The sequence below is a fragment of the Mustela nigripes genome, chromosome 5 (genome assembly GCF_022355385.1).
Source record: "Mustela nigripes isolate SB6536 chromosome 5, MUSNIG.SB6536, whole genome shotgun sequence".
In the NCBI taxonomy this organism is placed as follows: Eukaryota; Metazoa; Chordata; class Mammalia; order Carnivora; family Mustelidae; genus Mustela; species Mustela nigripes.
In genome coordinates this window covers 72,426,294-72,441,305 of record NC_081561.1, presented here as the reverse complement: position 1 = coordinate 72,441,305, position 15,012 = coordinate 72,426,294, and the positions used below count along the sequence as shown (strand labels likewise).

At 38.4% G+C, this 15,012-nt stretch overlaps 1 protein-coding gene across 5 annotated transcripts in view; it reads right to left on the bottom strand.

Annotated features, from left to right (window-relative positions):
• Positions 1-12,585, bottom strand: part of PKIB (cAMP-dependent protein kinase inhibitor beta) — a 111,540-nt gene extending 98,955 nt beyond the window's left edge. For 4 of the 5 annotated variants that reach the window (XR_009404457.1, XM_059400640.1, XM_059400642.1 and 1 more), the window contains exon 1: positions 12,058-12,585. Coding sequence is in view for 3 of the 5 variants with exons in the window: in XM_059400640.1 (XP_059256623.1) it covers positions 12,058-12,570 (513 nt within the window). In the remaining 2 variants the exon portion in view is untranslated. The remainder of the gene's footprint in view (positions 1-12,057) is intronic. The other variant, XM_059400643.1, reaches the window with a different exon arrangement.
• Between the last annotated feature and the right edge of the window lie 2,427 nt (positions 12,586-15,012).

Genomic DNA, 15,012 nt, shown 5'->3' with positions numbered 1-15,012 from the left:
AAAAAGTGGAAGTAAAGAGAAGTTTACTTTGATTGAACAGGTGTTCCAGAGAGCATGAGCGAAGGGTTTTGAAGAACAAAAAGCAAAGATCAGGTCAAGGAAAGACAGCACAAAGCATAATAAAAAGTGGAAGTAAAGAGAAGTTTACTTTGATTGAACAGGTGTTCCAGAGAGCATGAGTGAAGGGTTTTGAAGAACAAAAAGCAAAGATCAGGTCAAGGAAAGACAGCACAAAGCATAATAAAGCTTCAAGAAAAAAATGAGTAGACAAAAGATGAAAACAAAGCTTTGAAGCATTAGAAAATTATCTGTTTTGCAGGGCTAAAAAAAAGTCTATGTTCCAAAACTAGTAATATGGAAATTTTAGAAGAGCTAGCAATTACGATACAGGGAGTGGAATTCTTTTTCCTTCTGGGGTGAGGTGGTGAGTGACAGATGTGGATCAAGGCAGTTCAGAGAGGCAATCAAAGAGCCCGCAGTCATGTGCAAGAGCAGTGGCCAAAAAAGCATATGAGTGGCACGCTTGGGACTACAGGATAGTCAGCACAGCTATGAGGAATGTGGGCTCCAGGAGGTACAAGTATGAGGAGGCATGGGATCAGATTCAAATCAGTGGAGAAGGAATCAGTTATAGAACAAATGGATTCAAGACAAGACTAACCACTAAAAATAAAATAAAATAAAATAAAATAGTAAAATAATAAAGATCCCCTCATTCAATGACTACTAAAATAATTTCCAAAGGATTAAAATTTAAATTAAAAAAAAATTATAAGTCCTACCCAAAAAAGTAGGTGAATATTTTATAAGTGGGAAGGTTCTTCTCAAGCTCAACAAAATAAAAAACTATAAAAGAAATGGATAGCTTTGACATCTGTAAAATGTAAGTTTTCTATAAAGCAATGCTCCCTAAATGAGTAATGGCTAAATAAATAAATAAATAAAGCAATTTTAAAATTGCTGTGTATGGGGCGCCTGGGTGGCTCAGTGGGTTAAGCCGCTGCCTTCAGCTCAGGTCATGATCTCAGAGTCCTGGGATCGAGTCCCGCATCGGGCTCTCTGCTCGGCAGAGAGCCTGCTTCCCTCTCTCTCTCTCTCTGGCTGCCTCTCTGTCTACTTGTGATTTCTCTCTGTCAAATTAATAAATAAAATCTTTAAAAATAAATAAATAAATAAAAAAATAAAATTGCTGTGTAATGAGTCAATCAGAGAAAGTCAATTATCATATGATCTCCCTGATATGAGGAAGTTGAGAGGCAACGTGGGGGGTTTGGGAGGTTGGAAAGGAATAAATGAAACAAGATGTGATCAGGAGGGACACAAACCATAAGAGACTCTTAATCTCACAAAACAAACAGGATTGTGGGTAGGGGCGGTGGTCATAGGGATAGGGTGGCTGTAGGATGGACATTGGGGAGGGTATGTACCATAGTGAGTTCAATGAAGTATGTAAGTATGATGATTCACGGACCTGTACCCCTGGGGCAAATAATACATTATATGTTAATAAAAATAATTAATTTAAAAAAATGCAAGCACCTGGGTGGCTTAGAAAGCAGAAACCATCTGCTTTCGGTTCAGGTCATGATCCCAGTATCCTGGAATCAAGCCCTGAGTTGGGCTCCCTGCTCAGCGGGAAGCCTGTTTCTCCCTCTCCCTGCTTGTATTCCCTCTCTCGATGTGTATCTCTCTGTCAAATAAATAAATAAAATCTTAACAAAAAATAAAATAAAAATTGCAGTGTAACAAACATACAAGGAGTTAATATACTTATCAATAAAAAGCTTCAAAATAAAAAAGGATTAAAGGTAGGCAAAGAATATAAAAAAGTAACTTAGAAAAATTAAACCAAAATAACCAATAAACATATTAACTAACTAAAAATAGTCAAAGACATCTGATCAAAGAAATACAAATATGAGCTATCTTTTCCCACTGATTTCTAAATTCTAAATTTTTCAAACATTATTTGTATATTAGCAAAAATGTTATTTTGAGTATAAATCTTATAGGCCCTCTGAAAGAAATTATGCAAAATGTATCAGAAGTCTTTAAAAAGTGAATATGTTATGACCTACCAATTCTATGTCAAGAAATTGATTCAAAGGAATTAATCGAAGAGGTATGTGAAGTGTGTAAAAATTATGAACAAAGTTATTTACTATGACACTGTTAATAAAACCAAACTTGGAGACATTCTGCATATTTACCAAGATTAGTTAAAAATGTAACAGAACACGATGCAGCCATTAAAAATATAATTTGTTGCCTAGGAAACATATATGAGATGATATATTAAGTGAGAGATATGGTATCTGTTACATCAGTTTTGGTTTTTTAAAGCTACATATGTGCAAAGGATTTTATAGTTCATGGTGGAAATATATAGAGAGCCTATTTTCTTCTTAATACAATTCTGAAATTTCTTGATTTTTCACTGCAATGTATATTGCCTCAAAAACACTTTAAAAATTTTAAAGTTTGGGCGCCTGGGTGGCTCAGTGGGTTAAAGCCTCTACCTTCAGCTCAGGTCATGATTTCAGAGTCCTGGGATAGAGCCCCCGCATCCGGCTCTCTGCTCGGTGGAGAACCCGCTTCCTCTTCTCTCTCTGCCTGCCTCTCTGCCTACTTGTGATCTCTGTCTGTCAAATAAATAAATAAAATCTTTTTTAAAAAATTAAGTTTAAAACTGGGTATTTTAAGTAGCAAACATTACCTGGTCTGGAAATAACATGTACAATAACTCATTATAATGTAACGAGGTATAATTGACAAAAAAGATGAGAGTAAGAATCTGAGATTTTTGGTGAAGAATTTACAATAGTAAGCACATATTATTCTTGGTAAAAACTGAAATCTACATTTGAACATTGCTAATATTTAAAGCAATGTATTTTAATGGATTGAGTATGTTTTTCCTTTGTTCTCTCATTTCTCAAATCAATGATTACCACAGGATGGAGCAAAATTAGAATGTACCCATTTGGAAAACTGGAAAATTATGTTTCATACCTAAAGTTCACCTAGCCAAAAACTACTTCATGGGTCACTTTGCATAAGGAAAAATGCCAGTTTTTTAAAAATTTGCAATAGGATTATAAAAGTATAATCTTATAAATGTGCCAAGACTGGAAGATAATTAGTATTGAATGTTAAAATTGAAATTTAAAAATCTTTAAATATTCTTAATTACATTATGGCCTTATGATAAAAATATCTGAAAGAAGTTAACAAATAATGTAAACCTTTAACAATCTTTTTTTTTTTTTTTTCTTCTAAAGATATTTATTTATTTGACAAAGAGAGACACAGTGAGAGAGGGAACACAAGCATGGGGATTGGGAGAGGGAAAAGCAGGCTCCTCTCTGAGCAGAGAGCCCAATGTGAGGCTTGATCCCAGGACTCTGGGATCATGACCTGAGCTGAAGGCAGATGCTTAACCGCTGAGCCACCCAGTCTCCCCAACAATTTTTTTTTATAAGATAATTTGAGATTTTTTTAGATAAAGCATAAACTGTTGTCGTTACACAAAATCCTTATTTCATTAAACCATATTTCAAGTGGCTCATATTTAGATAAAATCAGCAAAGTGAAGACTGAACATATTGACTATTAAAACCAATACTAATTATTGATAAGTAATATAAAAAGTTTTCAACAAAAGAGGATAAAATAGGGTACTTATTTAAATTGATAAAAATAAACATCTATGAGGAAAAAAGTGCTTTGTTTCCCGCATTTTGCAATTAAAACTGAAAGATTTATATGTCTTGTCAAAGGATACAAACTGGAACCCAAAACATGGAATCCTCAGAGTTGGAACAACTCATGCTGGGTTTTACCTGAGCCTTAATATTTTTTGGCAAAATTCCACAAATATTTCAGGGAGCTACCCTGTGAGGAAAATATGTCTCACTTCCTCCTGAAAACCTGCTTCCACTCTTCCCTGAGGCAAACAAATTTAAAAAATTGCACCCCATGTTGTAGACTGGTCTCATTTCTTCACTGTCAAATCCATATGGTACAAATGAATAAAAACCTGAAATAACCTGGAGTAGACCAAACCTGGTTCAGTGGTACAGGACTTTGACTATGTCAGGACACAGTGGATGGACTGCCCAAGTTATCACATTGCTTTTTTGTAACCATCTTTAACAACTAATAATGAGGAGGAGCACAGGACATGTGTCATGCTCAGCAGTGACTTAGGAATGTTCAGTACGGGGTGCCTGGGTGGCTCAATGGGTTAAAGCCTCTGCCTTCAGCTCAGGTCATGATCCCAGGATGCTGGGACTAAGCCCTGCATCAGGCTCTCTGCTCAGCGGGGAGCCTGCTTCCCTTCCTTCCTCTCTGCCTGCCTCTCTGTGTACTTGTGATTTCTGTCAAATAAATAAATTAAATCTTTAAAAAAAAAAAAAAAAAGAAAGAAAGAAAAAGGAAAAAAAATGGGGTGCCTGCCTGGCACACACGATTCTTGATCTTGGGGTCACGAGTTTGAGCCCCACACTGGGTGCACAGCTTTCAATAAAACAACAACAACAACAACAAGTTAAAAAAAAAAAAAAACTCACAGATGGCTAATTTAGGAAGATATAAAGTAAATAATGTGTTAATAAATAAATGGTTTTTTGTTTTTTTTTTTTAAAGAATGTTCAGTATGAATGAATGAGCGGAGTATTTTGAGTTAGAATGGTAGGCTGTGAATTTAGGCACCAATCAAACCTGTCTTTTTATCTGAACTCTGCCACTTTCTATTAAATGACTTTGAATAGATGTTGTTTTCACCTACTTACTTAGAAAATAGGGCCATAAGGCCAACTCCACAGGTTGGAGAATAAATAAAATTTGTGAAACCACCTAGCCTGGGCCTGGTACATTGCTCAGTAAATAGAAGTTTCCATTCCCCCCAGGCAACTGGGTGGTGAAGTTGGGTAATCAACGTAGGTTGTTTACAACTCCTGGTTTCACCTCAGGTTGTGATCTCTGGGTCTTGAGATTAAACCTGCCTGGGGCTCTGCACTCAGAAGGATTCCGCTTGAGTCGCTTCCTCTTCCTCTGCCCTCCCCACTGTGCTCTCCCTCTCTCTCTTTCTCTCTAAAATTATCAATTTTTTTTTTTTAAAGAAGAAGCTTTCATTCCCTTATCATGTACAATCATTTCCACTGAAAGAAAAAATAATCATGTTCCCTTAGGAAAATTTCAATCTTGTGTTACTAATCGAAAAATATTATGTTGAAGACCTCTACTTTTGTTCTAATCCCATTACCTCTTTTGGAAATCAGCTTCATGAATTATCTTTTCTGTACCTTCTAATCACTTATTCATGGTATCTAAAGAGAGAACCAAGGTTCTCCTTGAAACAGTAACTAAAAACTAATTTGACCCTATGTTCTGACCCCCACTACCCACCCATCTATCTTTTTCTTGTATCTTTTGGCTATAATCCCAGGATGAGTACTTAACACTGGCTAACCCCATTCCCTTACTTTCCATTTCTTACCCAATAAAATCTGGTTTCTCCCTCCCAATCATACAGCCTTTCTACTTGTCAAATAATATATCCTTTCAGGCCTTCTCCTACTGGTTCATCCTGTGACTATGACCTATTGATTATGTCACACATTTTGATGCTCTACATACCTGTGTTGCTATGACAATGCCCTTTCCAGCTTCTCTTTTTGGGCTCCCAAAAGAACTTACTTCCCCGGCTTCCATTTTCTCCCATTTCCTTCCTCATTCCATGTGCTTGCCATGGAGGCCTCGTTATTATATTTACCTCCTGGTTGAAACGTCAGCTAAAAGTACGCTTCCTAAAGAACAGCCTCTTGGGCATCTTTACCTCTGATTCCTCTTTTACTCATCCTCTTCCCCCATGCCCACTATATTAGTTTCCTAGGGCTGCCATGACAAATTGTCACTTGGTTTAAGTGCCTTAAAACAAGATGAATTTACTCCCATACAGCTTGGAAGGCCTGCAACCCAAAATCAAGGTGTCAGCAGGGTTGGTTCTTTCTTGGGGGTCTCGAAGGAGGATCTGTTCCACGACTCTCTCCTAGCTTCTGGTGATGGCTGGCAAAGCCCTTGCAGCTACATAACTCCAATCTCCGCCTCCACTGTCATGTGTTTGTCTTCCTCTACGTGTCTCCGTCTCTGAGTCTTTTCTTAATCAGGCCAGCAGTCATACTGGGTTAAGGGTCCATCCCACTCTGGGATGACCTCATCTTAGCCAATTACAACTGCAATGACCTTTCCAAATAAGGTCACATTCTGAGGATCGAGAAGTACGTGAATTTTGAGGAGACATTACCCAACCCAGTAAAACTGCCAAATCTGCCCTCATTCTCGTACAGCCTCAAAACTCAAGCCAAAAATCTGAGAAGCACTCTTCACTCCCACCTCCCTCTAATTTCCTCTACCACTTATCAAGCCTCATCATTTTCAGTCTCTAACATTTCTAGACTTGAGGTACTCTTGTGCATCTCTAATTCTTTATCCCTAATCCCTGACTTACTCTTTAACATCTCTTGTTTGGGCTACTACAATCCCCTCAAATTCAGCCTCCTCAGAGCTAGAAGAGTATCTATAGGTACAAGTACACAGTGTCATGGCATATTAGAAAGATGTAGAATTGCTTTTTATTTTTGTTACTTCTCCCTTACTGCAATGAACACAATTATGACAGATGTCCTTTTCCAAGGATGTAGGAACTGAGAAGCAGAGTGGTTTCTGTGGAAGCCTTGGACTTTATAATATCTTCTTTTGGCTTAATGGACCCTTTAGAAACCTTTAGAATGTGGAAAAAATCCATCATCTCTACAATCTAGCTTTTTATTAGATTTCAAGGCCTCTTTAGGAAAGGCAGACAAGAGGGGTTTATTTCAATGTTTTGAAATTTCCATGTATCTGGCTCCAGAGACTCCATGAGAGAAGCACTTATTCTCATTTTTTTAAATAAACAAACATAATAAACTAATACAACTGCATGAGTTGTAAGCCATCCTTAGTTATGTGTGCATAAGTCCGTGCACACACATACACATGCTGATTTTTAAGATATTGTTTTCAGGGTACCTGGGTGGCTCAGTGGGTTAAGCATCCAACTCTTCTTCATTTCAGCTCAGGTCATGATTGCAGGGTTGCAAGATCAAGTCCCACATCAGGCTCTGTGCTAAGCATGGGGTCTGCTTAACATTCTCTCTCCCTTTCCCTTTGCCCCTCCCCCATTCATACTTGTTCTCTCTCTCTCTCTCTAAAAACAATTTAAAAATTTATGTATATATATTTATGTACATATTTGTATTTATCTATAAATATATATATTTATAGACAATAGTCTATATATACATAAAAAACTATATATATAGTTTTCTCTTTTAAGATTTTACTTATTTATTTGAGAGAGAATGAGAGAGAGAGCATGAGAGGGGAGAGGGTCAGAGGGAGACTGAGTAAGGAGCCCAATTCAGGACTCAATTCTGGACTCCAGGATCATGACCCAAGCTGAAAGCAGCTGCTTAACCAACTGAGCCACCCAGGCACCCTATATTGTTTTATTTTGACACATATTAGCACAGCCCATAAAGATTAGTCTGGAAGTCCAGAAGTAAAGAACGATATAGCCATTTAAGAAGACACATGTTTGGGAACACTGCTTAACTCTTCCCTGTCTTCCATGGTTTTATTCCTGAAACTATCACATTGGACCTCAGTTTCCTCCTTTACTTCACCACTTTAAAAATGAAAGCCTTAGAGTTAACCATGGTGATTTCCATATTCCAAAATGGGGTTCTTTTTCATCAACATGGTGGATATTAGGGCTTAGCAGGAAGTAGGGTCTATGGGAAGAACGAATTTAAGAGATAGAAGAAAAATATTTAGTTCCACTTATTTTACCTGTAAAAGCTTCTAACAAGTGTTCAAGCTGTCTTGGCTCCAGACTACATAATCTTTATGTGTCTCTATATCCCTGATCTTCTTTGCAGTCTGAGAAATCCTATTCTAACTGATCCAGGATCCTAGGTGAGATTACCTCCTCCTGTAAAATGAATATATACAAGTCCAAATCATTTCATTCTTATTTAGACAGCTCTGAACTTCTTTTCTAACTAGACATCCCAACTCTTGGATGCCATCATATTTTAAAAAAAGGAGTGACTGAAGGACACAAACCTGCTCTGATTTATAAAGTCCAGAACATACAATTCCTGGGCATAACACTGCTTTTGCCTTTGAGAGCTAAAATAGTTTATCTTACTTCAGTGAAAAGTAGATTATTTGATTTCTCAAAATCAATTGTATTTCCAATAAAAATTAAAACTAATAATAACCACTTTTGATTTTCTGAGTATGTTCTCTTTATGTAATGCCACTAACTGATAATGACTTATAAAAAGTACATACAGCATATTAATATGAAAATTTCTGAGACCAACAAGATTCAGAAGAGCATTGCACTAATGGCAGAAGTTTGTTTTGTTTTGTTTTGTTTTGTTTGTTTTGTTTTGTTTGGGGGGTGGGCAGAAGGAGAGGGAGAGAGAGTCTTAAACAGACTCCACACTGAGAGCAGAGCCTGATGCAGGACTGGATCTCACAACCTGAGACCATGACCTGAGATGAAGCCGAGAGGTGGACACTTAACCAACACCACACAGGCTCCCCAATGGCAAAAGTTTTAAAACAAAAATACAGAAATCCTAGATTTGTTCTTAATACATTTTTTAATTATTATGCATGATTTAAATTAATTAAATAATAATTTAATAATACATGATTAAATAATTAGTAATACATGGTTTGGATTATTTGATTATATTTAATTAATTCTTAATACATGATTTTTGTACCTTTCACAAATCAATCATGGGCCTTAGATCTCTATATCTAAGGATAGAATATGTTTAATTACTTAAAAGTTTTCTGTAAAATCATGGCTAAGGAAGCTTATTTTATTACAGGATTTATACAGGGTTTTTTAATATTTGGAAAAAAAGATTTTTTAACTCAATTAAAATCTTGTATTGAAGGAATGGAAAACCATTGAATTTACTACCAAGCCATTCAGTTCTGAGTCTCATCAACTTTTAAAACACAATTTTCAAATTGCTTTCTTTTCCATTTTCAGTGGACGCTAAAGGAAATTTAGTCTTCATTAGGCCTGATTTACATTCATTAAGCATCAAAACAAAAAAAAATTGGGGAGAGGTATGGATAGGCAGAGAACAGAGGATTTTTAGAGCAATGAAAATACTCTGTATGATATTTTAATGATGGATGCTTGTCCTTACATATTTTTCCAGACCCACAGAATATGCAAGAATGAATTCTAAGGTAAACTATGGATTTTGAATGATTACAATGTGTCAATGTAGGTTCATCCATTGTAACAAATGTAACTGGTAACAAAAAGATGTAACCAGTCTTGTGGGAGATTTTGATAAGGGAAAGCTATGCATGTCTGGGGGCTCAGAGTATATAGGAAATATCTACACCTTTCTTTCAATTTTGTTATGAATCTTAAACTGCTCCAAAACAACTATCATTAAAATATTTTATTTCTGAGAAGTACTACTTCTTTTTCAAAATTATTTAAGCTCTAAATTTTAAAGGAAACAAAGTGTTTCCTCTTCTAACCTTCTGTCTAAATGTCTATCAAATCATATATGATCCAGTCAGAAACACTTACTTCTCCAGAATTTTCTACACTTCATAAATATATAACTTCTACATAAATACCATTCTATAATGCTCTTTCAAAGTTATACATAAGTTTATCATATAACCCAGCAATTCTAAGTCTATTTACCCACGAGAAATGAAAACATATATATCCACTAAGATTTAAATGTAAATGTCCTTAGCATCATGATTCCTAATAGCCTCAAACTGAAAACAATTCGAACGAGCACTCACTGAAGAATAGATAGAATGTGGCATATCCATATAATAGAAAACTATTAAATAAAAAGGAATGAAAGGCTGCTACATGCTATAACATAGATGACTCTCAAAAACCTTATGCTAAGTGAAAGAGGCCATAAACAAAAGACCAGGTATTATGTATGACCCCATTTATATGAAATGTCCAGAAAAGGCAAATCTATAAGACTGAAAAGAGATTAGTGGTTGCCTGAAGCTGGGTATGAGAACAGAGAGTAACCATAAATGGACATGAGGGATCTCTTGGGGGTGATGAAAATTTTCTAAAATTGAATTGTGGTGATGTTTTTACAACTTGGTAACTCTTCCTTAAAAATCACTGAAAGGGATAAATTTCTAAAGATCTAAATTTCTAGTTTAAAAGTGACTAAAGAGGAGAAAATTTGTTTAACACAAATAAAATGTGACACATTTTTAAATATCCTGCATAAAGTATTACATTAGCCTTTGATTTTTTTCCTATAGAAAGATGTGGCAAAGATAATACTAAAGTCAATCACTAAAGACATCTCCCTCTCCCAAAATCATACTTTGCTTCAAAATCCAATCATTTTATCTTCCAGAACATTTTTTTTTAAGATTTTATTCATTCATTTGACACAGAGAGATCACAAGTAGGCAGAGAGGCAGGCAGAGAGAGGGAGAAGCAGGCTCAATGCTGAGCAGAGCACCCTATGCGGGGCTCAATCCCAGGACCCTGAGATCATGACCTGAGCGGAAGGAATAGGCTTAACCCACTGAGCCATCCAGGCCCCCCAGAACATCTTTTTAGTAAATAAACCCTTTTGAGATAGTTTCAACAGAGAGGCATTGACCAGTGTGGATCGTACTAGCAGGAAACAAAAAAGGTTTTCAAAATGCTGGTCTAACCAACCCTGATCCGGAATCTATCTACTCCATTACAGTACTTTCTGTGAGCTATGTGACCATCACATCTCATTTTAATAATCCAAATTCTGAGCTTTCTAAATACTAAATCCCAGAAGGCTTTTTTTTTTTTTTTTTTTTAAATGTGTAGCAATGTCAATATGAAGAAAGGCATCTTGGAGAGGAGTGGAGGGATGGATTTTGAATCTACATGTACACGAAGAGACATGCAGTGCTCATAGTAATTTATATCCACTACTTTTTCGTATCCAGACCGTTAATTGTTTTTAGTCTTTATTTTCTAAGTGTATGTTTAAGTGGTCTTCTGCCTTGAAAACTCCACTTTCCAGGGCTACAGACTCTAAAATAATACCTGCTTGGTTTGGAGCGGTGGGGGGGGGGGGTGTCTTTTTGGCTTTGGGGGTTTTTTAGTGTGTTTCCCGTTTGTCCGGCTCATGCCAAGCGCTTCCCAAAGGAACCGAGTTCCGTTGAGCTTCCTGGGATGAGTTCTAAGCCGACGGTACTGGCTTCTCGGTCTCAGCCTCACTCAGGAGGGTACCGGCAGCGGCAGCTGGGCCCTCTTTCCCAGAAGATACATCTGGGTGCTTCCCCAAAGGGGTTGCAGCAGCAGCAACCAGGACCCACGCCCTCCATCTCCTAAACCCCCGAGACGACTTTTCACTCGTGTTCCTCCTGGGCAGGGGTCCTAGGCTCGGGGAAATCCCAGTAGCCGTAGGGGACCCTCAGGTTCATCTGGTCTAACCAGGACCACATTTTGTCAAAGAATGAACGGAGACTAAGGGAGTGAGGCAAGTTGGCTAAAGCCACAGAGCCGGTTAGGGCTCGAGTCCCTGCCGGTGGCCGCGAGCTTGGAGCAAGCAGCCCAAGGAAAACGACGTGGCTTTGCGGGCGAGAGAGACTAAGGACTCGACAACTTATGACAGGAGGTCACTAATGTCCACCTTCAGAGCAGAGCCAGCAAAAAGCAGGTGACCAGCCCTCCCTGGTTACCCCTGTTGACCTAAGCGCCCCCTTCCACTCTAAAGGTGCCTTAGTTTGCATAGTGATGCGGTCGCTCTAGCATACGGGGCACCTGCTTGGAATCCCCCGGTGCTAGCGCAGACTGAGCGGCAAATGGAAAAGTTGCACTTACCACATCTTTTCTCACTCAGTCGCCCCCGACTCCCCAAGTCCTCTCCCTCCTCCCACGCACCAGCCACACTCACTCCCGCTACCCCTCCACCTGGTACGTACCAGCGGCGCGCAGAGCTTCCCGCCGCGCCTGGGCCAGGTGTCCTCGCGCTCGGGCTCGCCCAGCCTCGCTGTGGCCGAGAGCAGCGATGCTGGCTCGGGCTCGCTGCCGCCTCTACAGTCCAGGGGATGCGGCCGCGTCTGAGCTGCTGAGCTGGGGCGCTGCCAGGAGGTGGCAGCTACTCCAGGGGCGGAGGGAGCGGCCACCCGGACCCGCCCCCAGCGCGGAGCGAGCCCCCGCCCCCCATACCCTCCGCGGTGTCCTTTTGCCGTACAGTCCCGGGCGACGTGGGACTGGAGGACAAGCGCAACGGAGGCTCTTTGTTGGCTGTTCTGAGAGCACGTAACAGACGACTGATCGTCGGGGATCGTTACAGGACCGATGTCCTCCCCGCCCGCCACTCTCAGTTCCCCTGGGTGACTGTTTAAGGTTCTGCTAAGAATTCGCTTGATGTAAGTGCGGGAATTTCGCTTCTCTCTCGCTTCCCAGACGTTGTGACTTGTCGGTTGACCCATCTGTGCGCGCCCAGAGGGTTTGTGCTCCAAGTGTCATAAGGTTGCCTTTTGATCTAATCCTGGCTGTTTGGAGAAGGTAGGAATGTGCGTAGTTTTCTTATCTGCACCAGGAATTTGGGTCTTCGTGTTTATTAGAAGATTATTTTAACAGACTGGGAAGCAATATACAATGCGGACCACTTTTGGACAAAGTAAAACAGATAACAATGCATATCCAGTTTCATCCAAAGATTCTCACCCAGGAAAATGAGGACCTTATTATTAGGGTTTCATTGTGTCTTTTAAAATCCATATTAAATGGATGACAATACTGCTGAAAAATTAAAATTAAGGTACAATTCTCTGCTTCCTGAGAAGGTGGTTTATCTTCACTGAAGTCCTGAGATCACATCTGCTTTCCTGAAAGTCATTTTTAGTGCTCAAAATCTTAATACCATGGTGCTCGTTGGTACTGTGCTCTGCCTTCCTACCCAAGGCCCATGATACTTGCCACTTCACCACTGACTACTTCTAAATTCCCTTTTTAGACAAAGACTATGTGAGATATGAAAATATAATCAGGGAAGTAATTCATTTAAGATACCTACTAATGGTGATACAATCAGATCCTTTAAATTATTTAATATTTCTACCTCTACAATGTAGTAATAATCATTGCTTGCCATTTTCACCTAATAAACTGAAGCCCAGTAAGATAAGGTTTGAATGAATTGAAATAGCTAACAAGACTGCAAATGTTTCTGCCTCTAAGGTTGTTTAACTTTTGGGGCACCTGGGCTGCTTAGTCAGTTAAGTGTCCAACTCTTGATTTTGGCTCCAGCCACGATCTCAGGATTGGGAGACTGAGACCGAGGTGAAGCCCCCGCTTTAGGCTCTGCACTGGGCATGGAGCCTGCTTAAGATTCTCTTGCTCTCCCTACCCACTCCTTTTCTCCCCTTAAAAAAAAAAAAGAAGAAGAAGAAGAAGAAGGTTCGTTGACTTTTTTTAAACCTACACTCTGTTAATAAAGCTTGTGATTTTTCTAAAAGCCGACCTGTATGTTTTATTTTCTAAAAACATAGTTATTTGTGTGTTCATACAAATATTAATTCGAGAGATTGAGTTATTTATATTTTTAGTGTAACTTAAAAATTTACCATTTGACATTATCAAATATATTTATATAACAAAGATATTCTAAATATTATTACTAAAGGAAATTATTCTGAGTCTTAATTATTTTAATAGAGAATGATACTAAAATGTTTGGATATGTGAGTTATACTACCACGATTGGATTTTTATGATTCTGCAACTGTATTCCTTATACTCACAAAATTTGTCTTAAGACCTGTATTTTTGGTTAAATTTGATATGATCATTAGTCTTCATTATACTTTTAAATTATGTATTTGAAATAATCAGAAACACTTGAATGTATGTTCCATGAACACTGTAGCTTTAGTAGCTAGAATAGTACCTGTACAAAACAAGTGCTTAAAAGCAGTTGTTAAATGAAAAAATGTAATCTCATTTCCTTCAATTAAGACAAAATAATGACTTAAGAAAATGCTATTTATAGAATGCTATTGTCTACTTATAGTGGATTGAAGGTTTTTGGTAGTCTCTCACTTCTATTAAGCAAGTAAGGGAGATGATGCAATCAGGTAGAAAGCCTAAAGGTTTGTAGCAACCGTTGCTAGGAATGGTGGAGAGATGACCATAAGCCCAAAGAAATACTTCTGAGTCAAAGAATTGAAAGTAGTAGTAGCATACCATTGTGTGAATTTGTGTAATTGTATAAAATATATGACTCTAAATACAGGAAGCTTAATCAACTTTGGGGTCTTACCAAGTGATCTGATGAAAAAATAAGGAGAAAACTTGGCTGCCTTTACTAAGAAGTAGTTGAAGGATAGAGCTATGAGATTCATGCAGTATGACATAGGAGAATAGGTGAAGACATAAATAAGGAGAGAAAAAGAGGTCAAGGAACTACAGGTGAGTCAAATGAAGGAGAGAGGAAAATAAATTGTGGTCAAGGTGGGATAGTTTTCTTGAAAGTGATGACATGGTTTATGGAAGAAAAGTGGGTGAGGCTAGCTGACATAGAGTGAAAATCAAGAAATTGGAGACTAAGATGCTGAAAAGGCCATCCACATGGACACTGCAGCCACCCACAGTGATGATATCAGAAGCCATGACAGAGAAGGAGTGAGGCAGATACCAATGATTCCCATAAATGTGATGGAATGATCTGGAACTGAATGAACGACAGTGCAGAGTTGGGGCAGAAGGTACACATACAGCGAGCAAGACGCTAAACAGATCGAGGGCTGTTATAAGAGGTGGTGCACTGTTCAAAAGCAATACTAGGGAGCTAGAAGGACGCCAATGCTGCCTCCCATGTCCAGGAGAGTTAAAATTATAAGTATTTTATACTGAGGGAAGATCTATGGGAA